This window comes from Cyprinus carpio, chromosome B17 (genome assembly GCF_018340385.1).
Source record: "Cyprinus carpio isolate SPL01 chromosome B17, ASM1834038v1, whole genome shotgun sequence".
Lineage (NCBI taxonomy): Eukaryota > Metazoa > Chordata > Actinopteri > Cypriniformes > Cyprinidae > Cyprinus > Cyprinus carpio.
Window position 1 is genome coordinate 4433616 of NC_056613.1, and position 17622 is coordinate 4451237.

At 34.8% G+C, this 17622-nt stretch overlaps 1 protein-coding gene across 1 annotated transcript; it reads right to left on the reverse strand.

The window, feature by feature from the left end:
• Window positions 1-665: 665 nt before the first annotated feature.
• On the reverse strand, window positions 666-4668 carry lgals3b (lectin, galactoside binding soluble 3b). Its single transcript, XM_042743262.1, has 6 exons — window positions 4610-4668; window positions 3306-3316; window positions 2913-3212; window positions 2650-2738; window positions 1697-1865; window positions 666-1386 (listed from the first exon to the last, which is right to left on the reverse strand). The coding sequence occupies exons 2-6, from the start codon at window positions 3309-3311 to the stop codon at window positions 1228-1230; spliced, it is 723 nt and encodes a 240-aa protein (XP_042599196.1). The 5' UTR covers window positions 3312-3316; window positions 4610-4668; the 3' UTR covers window positions 666-1227.
• Window positions 4669-17622: the final 12954 nt, after the last annotated feature.

Here is a 17622-nt window from a genome sequence, read left to right on the forward strand (position 1 = left end):
TCATATCCTAATGATTTTCGTCATAAAAGAAAAATCGATCATTTTGACCCATACAATGTATTGTTGGCTACTGCTAAAAATATATCTGCTACTTATAACTGTTTTTTTTTGGTCCAGGGTCACAGATATATATATATATATATATATATATATATATATATATATATATATATATATATATATATATATATATATATATATAGCGGCTATTTATTTGTTTGTTTATTTATTGCATTGTTTTGGGCTTCCGTTTCTATAAGTTATTAAACAATACAAATCTATAGCAAACTATCATTGAATCACAAAAATCATTAAAATCACCCTATTGGACAGATAAGGATACCATATTTGAGGAATCGCACACATTTTCTGATAGAACATAAGTTTAAACCAGAAAATACACTACATATATGTTATATAATATAAATGGGTTAATATAGCATTTAAAATGTAAAATCATGACACAAAGGAACATTCTTGAAATTTGTGCACATTAGTTATACAATGCTGGAGGTTTCAGGGTTCAGGGTTCAACACTTTGAAGAGTCATCAGGTGCTTTAGGCACAAATAGACCTCTGCATAATTGAGGTCAGTCCTATTAGATTTCTGTCAGGGCGTCTCTGACAGACTGTTTCCATGATTAAAAATGTAACACTGCCTTGACTTCAGTTTACGCTGCTGTTATTTTATTTATATTAGGAGCTGGCAGTAAAAGTGTAATACACAGGTCTCACAGAGGATTGTAATTACATGCACACAACTCAGTGTTTACATATGTTTGTTTCTTCAATCATGGGATCATTAAACCAAGAAGAATCATCTTTTGGCACTGGTTACAAATCATAGAATCCTATTTTATTCCAGTTCTAATTTCATATTAATTACGCACTATTCTTGATTGGCCAATATCAGATTCCCTACTATGACCACCACCATTATTCTGTGTAGCTTCATAATTGTAGCAGACTTTGCAAGTGTATAATCAGTGGTACTTCATATTTCTCACTGACCCTTATCACAATCTAACCCTTCCTGGATAGTAACAGGCCCACCTAGAGGTACAGAATTACAGCATTGACATCTGTAGGAAATATAAACTCTTACTGACACACAGTGTTTTAAAAAAAGATGATTACTGGAGGTAAAATTATTTGCCCATGTGGTTGAATAGATCATCACATATCATTGTTAAAAGACTTGTCTATGACAGAATCTGCAGTATGATTTCACTGCAGTGTCTCCACATTTACAGAGCTGAGGGTGACATCACTGAAGATACTAAGAGCTCTGATCTGGTTGAGATCACGGATCCGATGTTTGAATTCCAGAAGGTGCGATTTGTTCGCAGCCACTTTGAATTCAGTGTCAGTGCATAAGATCTTCAGCTGGAATTAAAAACAAATTTAATCAGTTGCAATTGAACAAGCATGGAGCAGAGCATAGTTTCGAACAAACATGGCAAGAGACAAATGCATAACCTTAAAAAAGAGTTTTGTTGCAGTATTTTTAGTGATGTTATTTCAGGACGTCTTTTTCTGCTTTTACACACTGACATCCAGTTATCTGATATCTTAGACATTCTCTAATGTCTTTAAACACAATGAGGGCCAGACAGTAAATATTTAAGATGTTTGTTTAATCTAAATAAATTCACGGAGATGAAAAAGAAATAAAATTGTTCGGTGCCATGCTCACCTCAAAAGGCTTTCCTTGGACAAAAGGGAAGAAGGGGAGCTCGCGCTCTTCTTTGCCCCACTGGTTTCCAATCAAGCTGTTTCGTACAATCACTTGCCTTCCGTCTTCATTGAAGCGAGGGTTTAGATGAAACGCAATGTCGTTGCCTCTGTTCAAATTAACTGTGAAACTAATTGGAAGAGAAAATATAAGAATACATAAAAAAAATAAAGGCGACATCACAAATAAGAAGCTTGTGATAATTGTTATATGATAACAATGAAATCAAAATTGGCCACGTGTAATTTCTTAATTTAACTTTTTTTAACACTAGTTCTTAATCTCACTGAAAACAATTCATCGGTGCACATTATTTACAAGCAAAATGTTGGTCTTTGTAATCTTACCAAAATGTATCAACACAACACAATTTATTATGCACATTATCATGTAAATAAAACTTATAAAAAAAATATTTAGGCCTAAATTTAAACTATGTATTTAAACTGCATATAAAATTTTCATTCATGTAGATTACAGTTTTAACATAAACAAATTAATAAACTTAAGTGTGATGCATATTTGTCAGTCACACATAAACAAGTTTGATTTCTGTATTAGTACTACTAATAATTTTTTGTTTTATTAGAACTAATAATAGTATCAGTAATCATTCAGAACAATTTATGCTGAATAAAAGCATTTCGAAAAACTATTTAAATAAAATCAAATAGATGCAAATAGTTAATAATGAACCAGTGCAGAAATCGTACCCGTTTCATTTTTGTATGGCATATATGCATCACAGGTTTATTAGTTTATGTAAAACTGTGTAATCCAAATGGATGAAATTTCATTTGCAATTCAAAACATGAATCTTAAATTTAGGCCTAAATATTAATAAGTGGATGTACTATATGGTTAATGACGGATGATTGCTAAACTGTTGTTTATTGTGTTGATGTCGTTCTTACTGTTTAGCGTTAGGTTTGACCTCTCCAACGATGGTGATGAGCATCTTGTTATAGATCCCACTTTGTAGCGGCAGGTCAAATGGCACAGTTTCAAAACAAAATGTAAATGCATGGTAAAAGGGCATAAACGAAGAACCACAGAACGTTCACTTAACAAGATTCAAAAAATGTGGAGGTTCACCAGCCCTGGGTATTTAAACTGTATTCTACAAAACAAATAATATGATGGTTGTAAAATTCCAAGAAGAGTGAAAACATCTTACTAGTGCTCTTGGAGCTTGGCCAGGAGCACCATAAGGGCCGGTTGGTGGTGCAGGTCCAGGCCACCCAGGAGCTGTAGGCTGCCCAGGCTGTCCAGGCTGTCCAGGCCATGCTGGTTGGTTTGGCTGTCCAGGCCAGGTGGGGTTAGCAGGCTGTCCAGGCCAGGTGGGGTTAGCAGGCTGACCAGGCCAGGTGGGGTTAGCAGGCTGACCAGGCCAGGTGGGGTTGGCTGGTTGGCCGGGCCATACTGGGCCTCCTGCCTGCTGATTATTTTGCTGTGAGAAGTCAAGGGCATCTGAAAGCTGAAACGGAGTATAATGGAAATTATTACATGATATTTGTTGTGCTACATTAGATAAACAGAATTACTAAGGTGATAAAAAAACTGTACTTACATCCATGATGTCTGAAATCCAAAAAAGGAGAAGACATTGTTAATTTTGCAAAAGCAAATCATTATGCACTGGATTGCCACCCTATACTGTTAGAAGATAATTTTTTTTTTTTTTTAAATGAAAACATTATTTTTAGAGCTGGGCAAGTTAATGCTGGCTCTAAATACACACACAGACCATAGACTGTAAAAAAGATGGATGACATGTCTCCATTTCCTTCTAATATAGACAGTTTCATCTGACCCGAAGTTAACCCAGTTAAATCTGTATAATACTATCTATGGATTCTCATTCTGATGGCACCCATTCACTGCAGAGGATCCATTGGTGAGCAAGTGATGTAATGCTAAATTTCTCCAAATATGTTCTGATGAAGAAACAAACTTTTCTACATCTTGAATGGCATGAGGTTAAGAAAATGTTCAACAAATGGAGTATATTACAAGTTCACATGAGCTGATGACTCACTCGTCCTTGAAACCACCCACCACACCCACTGCACTGTATGAATGGTGAGCTGGAGGGGATACATGATGATTACAATAGCAGGTAATGCAGTATTATTAAAAATCCTGTGTGAATCGTAATAAATGCACACTCTTCTTAATAGAGAAGCATGTTAAATGAAATAAAGTTCCCTTGAAATGGCTTAGGGTGCATTATAACCTACATGGCTAACATGTTTCAGATTTTAAAGTAAGAATGTGGAATATCTGTACAAAAGTTGCACGCAAGCATTACTTTCTACAACCTCAGATCAATCTAAACTATTCCCCTACAGCAAAAGTTTATTATTGTGCAATCTGCATTCGATTGCCACTTGAACACTTCAAGTTTAGACACGTCAGTAGGCCTGTGGGTTTCACCGGGCCTGTGAACCACATAAAGGTGTCTTTAAAACCAGCAAAAGTACAATCTTTCTTTCAAGAGTGAATATAAAGACTGATTTGAAAATTAAGAAAAACTTTCAGTATAGATGTACGTATGATTCATGTTAGCATGGTAATGTTTATGTCATACTGATTCACTTTTTACTAGTTAAAACATGAAATTAGGCCTGTGGATTTCACTGGGCCTATGTGAATCACCTATAGCTAGAGTAAGTAATAATATATTCTATTTTTTTATATGTGAAAAATCTATATGTCTTTTTTTTTGTAAAGAAAGGAAGGCTTTCTGTTTGCATCAGCAAAACTCATCAGCCACACACAACGCTATGCAAACACAAACACCAAATTCAAATATATTAACCCTGAAGCTGCTTAGAAAGTTTTGAAAATGAGAAAAAGCTTAAAGACATATACCTGTATTTGTGCAGTTGGTGTCACACAGGTGCTGCTATGTAGAAGCAAGGGGAATATGGTTAGATATTTTTGTTATTTTGTTTATGATTTTTGAACTAATTTTAGTTTTTATTAGTTTAGATAATGTAGCAATATCTGGCGAAACTGCATCATTAAGTAAAGAAAATGCAAAAAATCATGTTACTATCAGTCAGTAACACTATCAACTCTATCAAAAACAGTAGCATTTAAAACTACTATACAGATCTGTAGAACAAGTAGTTTACAGAATAAAATGAAATATTCAATCACTAGCATGAAGAAGTCTATGCTATTTCATTCAGTACAGTAGTTAAATTTTAAGAAAATCATGCTAAAACATTCATAAGAGCACTAGCTCTAGACAAAGTTTTCATCTATATAGCATTGGTTATTAATGAAAACTATATTGTTGCAGGAATAATAAACAAATCTATAGTAAAGTATTAACAAATGTTGGTGCAATAAATATGGTTTAATTTAACAATGTTCATCCCTCCAAAACATAGAAAACATCTTTCACAAACATGTCTGTCTCTTTAAAAGTGTCCAGTGTTTAATATAGAGTTGTATTTGTAGGGGTTATTATGCTGTAGCACAATTCTTAAGCCCACCCCAGACCTTACTCATTTTTAAACCCTGGTTACGGCCATGCATGCACATACACACACACAGGGAGATAGAGAGCGAGCGGTCAATCAACCTGTCCAGTGTGCAGATGTCTTTCATAGATAAACCAAGGAGCTGGCTGACTCATGTCACGGATGCTGAATGGGACGTCAGTCAGGGAACTGAGACACTGAGATAGCCTATTATCTGTCTTTACAAAAACACTGGACTACATTGGCTGGCCATGTCTTTGTAATGCTACACTAAGCATTACAAACACACAGGGGGTTTGAGGAGGATGTACAATTATTGCTTCAAATTTTAGACACTAAGGCCTTTTTGTAGTTTGTTTGCTCAACTTAATGATGAACATGAGCCATATCTACAGACCTATGTATATTTATCATATAGAGACAACTAAAAAACCCGGTAACCAACCAGAACTACCAAGTATAACACCCCCTGCAATTACCTAAAAAACTCTAGCAACCACCCATAACACCGTAGCATTACATTCAGATTTTGCAGGGGCAAATTCACACTTATAATAAATCCACTCACATTTCCTTCAGAAAATGTACAAATCTAGTTGATTCTGCATTTAATTGTTAGTGTCATTGTTAGAGTAATATTAGTCACTGATTTAGAGAGATTTCTCTGCTTAACACAATTAGATATCATTTAACACCAATTTGACCTCAGTCAACATATTCCATCAAAGCTGCTTGCCAGTAATGGAATTAGCGAGGGTACATGAGTCGTATCATCCCGGGTCGGCCGCAGTGACATGGCTTCCACTCAACCCCCATTGTCTTGGGAAATGGCATTTTCCATCAAATAAAGGGTGTCCCGAAAATGAACCCTAATCCTCAAAATGAAAAGGCACCCAAATGTTCAGCCATCAGGGCTCGCATGAGCGCTCTGATCCGTTAGATTAAGACATGCGGCGCAGAACCAGAGAGTTTTGACCACATGGTTACAAAGAGGTGTCCCTGCACTGCGCTGACAGGTTCCTGCTCTAGGGAGCACGTGTTTGCGTAGGTGTGTGTGTAGCGCTCGTATCAGTGTCAACTCTTTTGTCCCTTAAGGCGACACACACATGGAACATTTAGCCTGGAACGAATGATTCATGTGTAGTTTTTAATATTGTAATGAAATCATCCCCCTTGAGGAGGAGTGCCAAGAGGTGGCAAGAAGAAAAAATATAACACACACAAACACACATATGAAAAACATGTTATACCAATCAAAAACCCTACACAACGTATAAATATTTGAAAAAATCTCACTGGATGTTGATTTGAATGAATGAATGAAAATAGTCATTTAGGTAACTTAAATTTTTAAATATCAGAATACAATATAAAATCGCATTCAAACATATTAAAAAAACAAAGTATACAATGGATAGTTCAAAAATCTGACCGGATGAACGATTATATTTCAATATCAAATCATAAAAATATCACAAATATATGACTCATAAAAATAGTATGTCAGATTATATATTTACGTAAAACAATAAAAAAATATATATTTTTAAATATTTAAAAACTCATTTATAATGTAGAATGGATAATTCTGGCTGGATGATGGAACAATTAGTTAAAAATATATTATATATAAAAATAACTTTTTATGTAATAATATAATAAGTCTTATTATATGTTGATATAAAACCATAAAAATATAAGAAAAATAATATTTAAACAATTAAAAACTTAATAAAATAGATAGTCCCAAAAATGTGACTGGATGAAAGACCATATGTTTATATAAAATCATAAAACAATTAGTTAAAAATATATTATATTCAAAAATATTGTATGTCAGATTATATGTTAATATAAAACCATAAAAATATCAGAATTTTTCAAATACTTTTAAATATTTTAAAAAATACAAAAATTCATAAAATGGATAGTTCCAACTCTAAAATCTAACTCTGGCTCAAAGTCATTTTGAAATATCCACTAATGGCAACCGTCACAGCTTCTTATTGCTTTAATATACTCTATGTCAGTGTTTATCTGTGTGTATTTATATACCACTGTAAACCGAGTAAAGAAATGTATGTTCCTTTACGTACAGACTCTCTTGCAAGGTCACTGCTCCTTTAAGAAGACACTGAATGAATGTGCCAGACACCCTGTCAGCTTTCAGAAGGGAGAGATTACTGCACATTCGTCCAGTGACACTTCACTGCAGGCCTGTAATTTATCAGTTGAAATACAGAACCTAAAATACACTCTTTACAGCCTTTTTGTGAATGCTTTCAGAAAGTGCTTCGGCATCACCATAGCAACTCCATCCATAATAGAGTGCCGACAGACAGAGAGAGAAGAAATTGGAAATGTGAAGGGCATCTCTGCGCAGATTATGATTTCACAAGGCATGCTCACTGACTTGCGAACAGCACAACACATCAGCGATGACCTTGCGGTCCCCAAGGTCAGCAAGAGTGCGTAGGTTTATTCCGCACTGAGAGCACAATGACTCAGTAACACCTTGAGTCCCCAGGGAGCACTCACACATTTAATTACACACTGAAGATTTGCTTCATGGCTTTGCATCATGGAATTTTGAACAAGGAACTTGGTGAATACTAAGTTATATGGTACAACAACCACTAATTGAACACTTGAGAGAGCACAGTAATTGGTTAGGGAAGATTGTGCATTTCAACTTATGGCTAAAGACTAACGATGGTATAAAAACATTAATTTTTTTTAGTATTTCCTTATGATGAAATTATGGTAAGATGTCATGGGTCTTGACTAATTGGCTATATATATATATATATATATATATATATATATATATATATATATATATATATATATATATATATATATATATATATATATATATATATATATATATATATATGTCTATACTTTGTATGTTAAATATAATAAAAAAATAATAATATTTTACTACTTTATAATAGGCTTTAGGCAGCTAAGATGCATGTAGTAGTTGAGGGCAGACTACCCAGCATTCTTCTGTTTAGTCCAATCTGAGATAACTGTAAATGACAGAGGCATGCTGGGAGTTAGATTACCCCCTTAACCTTATCAGATTCTTAGCGTCTTTGGCTAAGGTGGATCTGAAAGCCATTAGCCAAATTAAAAAGCCCTTTGTTTTGAATGCAAAAGCAGTTATACCTAACTTACAGATTTTACTTGCTGATAGCAAACTCCATAAAGACACTAAGTGGTAAAGATGCACTAAACTATGTAACTAGTGTTTTTTGCACCACATCAAATTATATGATTTTTTACCTGGGTTGTGAATCTGAATTTGCAGTCTGTATCGAATGTGGTGCAATAAAAAGTCCGTGTACCGCGAAATAATGCCAAGAAATTTCTTTCAATCGAGCCCTCGCGGCTACTCGCATTTAACTTACGTTACAACAAAAACCTTGACTCTTTTTAATGAACCAAAAACATACAGCGCAAGTCGCGCGACCAGTATTCAGGAACAAATTACTCGTATGACTCGTTTTTTAAGAGGATCAAACATCTACAGTACGGCCAGTGTAGCACAATTAATTTACTCTTATGAGTTTTTGGTTAATCAAAACATACAGTGTGACCAGTTAGATTCCTAAACTAATGACTCTTATGAATCGGTTCACGTATGTGAATCAGAAGCACCGCGTGTAACTGTTGTAGTCTGATTCCAGAACCAATGATTCTAGTGAGCCGGTTCTCTTAATGAATCATTTACAAAGACGAGCTAAATCAGTCTGACGAATCCTTCACATAAGTGAACCGAACAGAACGGCCACTGAATAAACATATACCACTTGCTTATTGAACCTCAAATTATCATTATTTTAAGTGATGTTCTTACCAAAATTAGTAAGGCTTTTGTGTCAGGATTACTGCTATCATGGGCTGATTGTCTTTATGATAACATGTTGTTAAAGATACACACATTTTTGTGTGGGTTTTTGTGCACTCTTGTGTAAACAAGAGTCTTTGCTGTAAATTGTTACATTCAACAGCATTACTGCAGATTTCTGATCACTGGAGATTGAAGAATCTGAACTCGGCATAAAACACAAACCACCTACTGGTGCTGATGACAGTTTTTAGGGCCAGACTCTTTTTCACATAGCCAATAGCACAAGACTGATGTTTATCACTAAAAAGAGCACTCATTGAACAATTAAAACAGTTTACTATTGCTATAAATCATGCACTGTTCTCCTTAGGGTCGGGGTATGATGACAGCTCTGACTTCAATATTGAGATTAGCAGAGACTTTGCCCCTGACTTCAGCACCATAAAGTACTGTGAATTCTGCGGTTAACCAAGAAAGCTATACCAGCTGGGGACACAGAGTGACTGACTGGCCGGTCGATGTTCTTGCAATCGATCACGAGAGAACATTGTGAAAACACACAGCCGCCAGGGTCGGAAGCTGGGGGAAAGTTGTCTGCCTCTAACTCCTTTCATTTCACGCTGCTTTCATTTCCTGTCTTGGAGAACAGTGCTGAGTTTCTTTTCAGCGTGCTCAGCTGAAATCTATAATATTTTATCAGTATTAATGAGTTTGTGCAATTAGTGAGTAGGAAAACCTCTTTCATGAAGCACAGTGGCTATCTGTTAAATGACTTTCCATATACGATTATGCGGTATGGTTAATAAAAATGGGTGCGGTTTGTGAGTGCTGACATCACCACTAAACACAGACGATGGAACACAGACCGCTGACCTATAAAGAAGTTTATGGAGTGAATAAATATGGCATGGGCCCTGTAATATTTTCAGACAATCAATCAAAGTGAACTGAGAAGCCAGGCTCCCTTATTTTCATTTCATACACGGACCATCGGAAGAGTTCACTAGACATATGCACATGGTTTTATTTACACAGATGTGAGGTTCTTTATAAAGGAACCAGGATTTAAGGTTCACACATCAAAAAAGGCAGTTAAGGTTTGCTGACGCAAGGTACTAATAAAAACAAACATGCATTTTCTTCTTATGGTATATATGGGAATGAGAAACCATCATCAAGATGCAATTAAAGACAATAAGTCATATCTTCCTGCATCCAGAATCAGAGTGAGTTTTAAGCTTCCAGTGCACACATCCATGTTTGCATACTAACCTTAATAAATAATTGATACGATGTGTTGACTGTGTTCCAAATCACATTGAAAAAAGCATAATAAAGGTGTCTAAATGATATATTTTGTTGTGATTGTACAACAAAAGGGCCTGCGCAATCAAGATGCTGTTTATAATGTGTATTTCCATGACCACACTCCCATCACCAGCCAAGTGCATACTTTTATTGTGTATTCTGAGTATGCAAACTGGGACTCTTTGCAGATCTTCATCCTGTAGATTGACTGAAGCAATCCTCAACTTTCCATCTAGCTGTTTTTATATAAAAACTGCACTGCAGTTGGTGATGAATCATCTGGGATCCAGCATAGGCCCAAAACACATTCTCAGACAATCTTACTCAGACTTACTCAAACAGCGAGTCTCGTTCCCCTAAAAGGCAAAAGGCCTCTTATAAAAGGAGCTGACAAGATGTTGATAAGTGTGTTTCTAAAAAGGAACAGCCACCCTTCTACGGTTTATTCAGGACAGCGTCATCACCGAGCCATCCAGTGCAATAAACATCCATGTGTGAATGACCTCAAATTAGAGCAAATGGGTTACATGACACAATGGATTTAGGGTAACTACTTTATTTAGTGGCGATTTACGAAATGAAAAGGATTTAGTTTTCATAGTACTTGTTATTCACCCAAACATAAAGTTGCACATGTGATCCATTAACTTTACAGATGTTTACCCAAAGATTTGCCAAGATCTGTTTTTGTTTACCAGACAAAAAGGCAATGGCCCCTCTCCTCTTTGTCCCTTTCAAACCACCCATTTGCATTGCCCTGAAATATCAACAGGTTTTATTCCCAATGTTAACAATGCTTTAAAAGTCTCAGACAGGCTTGAAAAGAGCACTCAGAGTGGGGTCTGCATCTAGCAATCAATTGTAGACTCATGCAATACACTAAACCTAAGAGGCAAATAAATGTCTAGCAGTAGCTCGTTTCTTTACAAAATCACTTTTGTGCAAAAATAATTGGTAAATACTGAATTCAATTCCAATGCTAACCCACTCCTGAATCAAGTCCAGACTGAATTCATCCTCCACTGGAGTAATTAGATATAATAGTGACCATCTGGTTGTCATCCCTTTAAATTCCCATTAAGCGAGACCCACTGGTTAAAAGTCAAGTGATTGACATGCACATTGAATTTGCCTCTCTTTCACGCTGACAATAGCTTGTAGCCAGACACAATATCTCATTTGTCCGAAGTTCAATGCCAGCAGCATTTCCAGCCAACGTTTTGTTTGGGAGTGAAAGAGGGGCGCAAACTCTTGCTGTTTCACTTTTCTTCTGCAGACTCCCCAGGGTTTGCAATGACAACGTGGATGTCACTTGTCAAACACATCCACTGTTTGTTCACAAAACAACAGCGCTGCTTATTATGGCTCTGACAGTGGGAAACAAGAGCTAAAAAAAAAGCACAAATAAATTTGGGGAAGAGATGAAAGATTCTAAGGCAATAGGGGGTAAATTTTGACTATTAAAAAAAGCCGAAATGTTTAGCAAGGCTGTTTAGCAACAGCGCAAACAAGTGTGTTTTTCATCTAATGCAGTTTTGTAATAGCCTAAAATATATGAGCCATTAAAATCGGCACATACCCAGTACCCTCAAATCAACTTCCAGTATGAATAAATAATAATTCCTCTGTTCGAATCCCAGACCGCCAGCCCATTTATAATTTCACGCCGTCTCCAGTCATCGTGCGAAGAGGAAAGCTGCTTGTTTTGACAGATTGGGTTGCTTTGATGCATACTTGGATTTTTGCAGCTGCATTGCATGTTAAAGTAAACAGTGGAGTTGATAAGATCTTCATAGATGAATTTGCAAGCAGGGTTTCTCAAGCAGCTGGAAAGTATAAGGGCAGAGAGGAATGCAATAGCATGACTTTTGCTGCTGTGCCACTTTGTGTGGACAGCAGGAGGGATATTAGAAAACGAAAGTGTGGAGGAATACTATTGGCAAATGAAAATCATAATGAGACCCATAGTGTTGTCTGAAATTACAAAGGATTCGTAATCATAATGCTGTTTCATGACCATTATGACTGTTATTTGGTAGAAATTTTGAAGTTATTTAGAAGTAATTGAGCTGTTTTCTTACAGCAAAACATGTCTTGATGTCTGACTGTTCTGTAATGTTCTCTATTTTGTTAAAATATGTATTCATCTCATAAGAAAGAAAATTCACAAAAGCAATCATTATAACCCCAATTGTCCTCCCAGACAAAAATAAGAGACTCTTTTGCTTAAAGTAATAGTAAACCTAAAATTTCAATTTTGTCATTATTCACTTACTCTGTTTTTGGATAGACTGTTTCTTTAAAGCTTCTCAACGTTTCTTGTTGAGAAAGAAACCCGTGTAATCTCAAGTTTCAGAGTGTCAGGAGAGATCTCAACAATGTCTCAAACTGCCAAAATATCAAAGTCTGCAATCAAACTATTTCAATATACGTAATTTCTCATAACATAATTTCACAATTACAATATCTCAACCTTTGTGTCATTTGTGTCTATTTTTATTTCTCCAACATAATTCTATGAGAAACAGCTGAGAAAGTTGTTAGAAGTCCAATTTTTCCCTTCTGTCTGGTTTGCCTCCATGATGTCAGGTTTGATATAATCAAATCGCCATCTGAACACAGAGGCTATGGTCTGGGAAGAATGTATGACCGGTATCGTTTTCCCATTGAGACATCGGGACATACAGAGGAATGAAAATAGACTGAACGGGGGTCTAGAGGGTCCGCCGGTTCCAGCTCATTTGGCCACATATAGCAGTCCTGTACCTCTCTGCTTCTATATGGCTTCAAGGTTAACAAGCTGTCTGGAGCCGCTCTGTCTGCTGTCCATCGTACCTGAAGCTTTATACAAAGCGGCTCTCTGAGAGATAGAAACTAGATATGAGTTTCAGTCCTCTGACCAAAAGTAGCCTTTCATGAGAAATAGACTTAAAATGTGTTTGGCTCTTCACATAGAAATATGAGTAACCTAAAATGATTGATACTCATAAAGCAGCTGTGACATTCCACAAATTCAGTATGGTTTGGTGTCCTATTACTTTTAAAAACCATTCGAAGCACGAATCCCCTGTTTTTTGCAGTAAGAGATAGTTCTTAATACAAAAAACAGGTGATTTAGAGTAAACTCGAATTGTCATTGGTTTGTGTCAGTTGAGTTATGGCTAAAATTGGGCCTGTTACCTAATGATTCTTAGATTAAATATATTATTAAATCAATCAAAACTTAATCAATAAACACATTTTACACTGTTTTTTAATTTTTTTTTCTTGTGTTGGAATTTATGTGATATATGACCATAATATGTACTACATATGATAAAAAAATATTAATAAGACTCATTTATAATCAAACAACATCATATGTGTATACTTTTTTTTCTACTAAACATTTACTGAAAAAAAAATTGTAACCTGTTTGTGGAAAATACCAATGTTATTTGAGAGTACTGGGTCTTGACTATGCATTTGCCAGCTTTTTGTCTCTTTGAAATCAAAAGAGCCTCAAGAACGTTTGTGAGATAAGATATTAATGATGGTTGACGGACATTTAATATCTCTGTCCAATTCACTTCTTGTTGTGACAGATGGCACAGTTGTCATGACGATGGAACAACAGAAAGAAACCAACGCTCAAATGTTGTGCCAGAGACGCTGATGTGATATTTTAGTTATGTTTGACTCAAAGTTTGTGGTTTGCTTGATCAAAGTCAGGCGGCTGTTTTATGTGAAAAGAATTTAAGAATTTGGTTATTACATAACTGCCAAAATAAAAAGAGAAAGTGAGTTGGAAAAAAGAGAAATAGGCCCTTAGGACACGAAGAGAAGAGGTTAGACAACATTGATAGGGGCATTAAACGGCTGAAGAACAGATGCATGCAGTTATGTCAACACATTCATCACTGATTAATATCATTGCCATAACAACAACAAACGGTCCTGACCACCAGACAGTTCAAAGCATTAAAGCACTCTGCTTGACGTCAACAGTAATTTATATGCTTTGTTTTAAATAAAACTATTCTTTAAGAATGTGAGAAATCTTGAGCAAACTATATATGTAATATATGTTTTGCATTTTGCATGCAAGAGCCTATTACCACATAATTTCCCCACTACTAAAGAAACATGGTCTTCATGCTGTCACTTTGCTGCTGTAGTTGTAGTACAAAACTAGCAACCTAACGAGTGACCACCAATAGTATATATTTTACATTTGACATTTTTACTTGTATTACTTTTATTCTATTTTTATTCTTTAAAAAAATAAGAACAAAAAACTTTCTAAAACTTATATTGTGTATTATTTAATTATATCTGTTTTACTTATTATTTACTTTATTTACTTTTTACTCTTTTTTAAGACTTTTATATTAAAGCAAGGAGATTGAACTTTGAAAATAAAATAAAATAAAAAATAAAAATATACTGTAGTGCATTCTAACTTCATTTCCGTCCCTATAGAGTCCTAAAGAGTGCATTTTATTTTATTTTATTTTATAAAATACATCATATTTTATTTTATAAAATATTTTATATTTTATTTTATATATCAAAATTTAATCTCCCTACATAAAAAAATAAACACAAATCATACAAATAAGCAAAATAAATAAATAGGTAAATAGATAAAAAACAATGAATAAATAAAATAATAATTAAAATGCTTAATTATTTCACACATTACATATAATGTGACGAGAAGAGGGCATGGTAAAAAATGGATCCCAGTTCCAGAATATCTATTTTCCTTGACCTGAATACATGTGTTGAAAGCATTGAGAGCATGTCAAGCCTGCACATGAACTTTACGATAGCAATCAGATGTGGACTGAGATACGTCTCCATGCAATAAGGGACTTTAAAATGAAAAAGAGCAGGAATGTGTGTAGAAGGATCCCTTTAAAAGCCTGGTGATGTGACCACCAAAATCCCTTGACCCACAAAAAAATCAGCAGATCGTAGTGACCTTGCTCATGTTAAATCTATACTCCTAATGTGAATGACACTTTTTAAGTAATCAGATAATAAAATAAGGGCTTTCCTTGTCTGGGTCAAGTTGTGGGATAACCAGACCTGATTCTGTGTGACCTGATATCAAGACCCTTATCAGAGCTCTGTATCATGAGAGAGCTCAGCCCTGTTATCATAAGCTCTGTTTGAAATCACAAACAAACTGCAGGAGGAGGCCAAAGACAACACAGAGAGGCAAGATGAAACAAGGAATCTCCTAGAGATAAAAAACAACTGCAGGCGGTCCAATGTCCTCCAGGGGTCAGGGCCAAAGTTCAAAGGATCCAGGAAAGAGAAATCACTGTGGAAGCCATATGCTTCCATATGCAATGGATCCAGAGAAAGTTCCTTTAAAAAATCAAAAAATGAAAAAGGATTAATCAGAAAAAAAAAGAAAAAAAAATCAATCTCCAACATCCGTCAAACAGGAAAAAAATTTATTTTACTTTTTAAAGTTCAATTAATTAATTTACTATTAATTATAATTAATTATTCTTCAAAATAAAGAGAAAAAGAAAAATAGAATAAAATGTAAAATAGGCATAATTAAATAATAAATAAATAATAATTAAAATTATCTCCAACATCCATAAAACAGAAAATTCAAGAAAGAACTGTTTTAAAAATTCTCAAAAGAGTGATAAATAGTTTATGATTAAAATTTTCTCAGTCATTGTTGAGATATAATATTTTTTGAGTGATTTATTTTATTTTATTTTATTTTATTTTATTTTATTTTATTTTAAAAAATTTTTTTTTTTGTAATTAAATAGTAAATAAATAATTGCTAAAATTATCAATTATCTCCAGTAGAATTTAAGAAATAACTAATTTATTTTGTTTTATTTTATTGAAGTTTATTTTTTCTACTTAAAAAAATTAAAATAAATAAAAGTAAAAATAGAAAAAAGTAAATAAAATGTTAATATATATAATTAAATATTAAATAAAGAACATTTTAAAAAAAGAGCTATTTTATTATTTTATTTAAAATTCAAAGGTCAAAGCTCCCTACTTAGCAATGAATAAATAAGAAATAGTTAAAGTTGTCAGTTATCTCCAACATCCCCCACACAGGAAGAATTCATGAAAGAATAATTTCAAAGATCATCAAAATAGCTAAATAAAGTTCGGTAATTATTAAAAGCATGTATAATGAATGATTTATCTCTATCATGAAATGTGCTTTAAAATATAAGGAATATTCACTAACCTTTGACCTTTCTTTCAGTGCTACAGCTTTACACAAAGACAGGAGGTGAGCTGTATTGAATATAAATCAATCATTCATATTGTCCTTCAACATGAGGATCAAAGGTCAAGCTTCTCATCTCAGGCGTTTGAAATACTCAAGCATTTATTGCACCCTTGTTTATGGTGAGGCGAGACAGCCGAGCAGAATGCTGAGTTTGTAGTAGAGATTGTTATGCTTGTGCAACCTGAGATTACACACACACAGGTCCTCGTGTGGGAAAGGTCAGCATGTTGAGTGTGTGTGAGAGACTGTGAGTGTGACGTCTTTGCTATTCCTCCTTGAAATACTGTCTCTTCACCGACTGCTGCAGTCATTTGTCACCCTGGCACGCTGTCCTGATGTCCTGATGATATTTATGTGTTGGCCGGCAGCCACTGACCGACCGTGAGTAATGAACATATGACCCTCTGCACACATACTGTATATACCTCCTGCTTCCCTTCAGCTCTGTGCCTCACCGTCACATCCTTTCTTAGTAGTGCTTGCTAAGTTAAGGCTCCATCACTATTACTATTGCTAACACTTGGGAATAAGGATATGAAAAAATCTTTAACTCTAAGTATTAAGCTATTTTGTATTATTCTTTGTGTTAACAAATTATACCTCACAATGGTGTGCTACTACATTTCTAAACAATTAGATACATGATTTTAGCCTTGTGGACGTCAAAACGGAAGAAATCCCACAGAACCTGAGCCATATTTAGAGACTAGAATATCATACTTCATATCTATCATTAAGTTGACTAGTAAACACCTAGCAACCACCCAGAACACCCTAGCAACTGCAAGCAACCACCCAGCAACACCTCTGTATTTGTTCTGATGCTGTCTGAAAGATAGACATAACACCTAATAAGGAACATTCCAAAAACATAACAGTATGTATAAGTTACATACAAAAATTTTGCATAAGCAAATATGCTTTTATTTCACATTTGCATTTCTTCACACTATCGGTT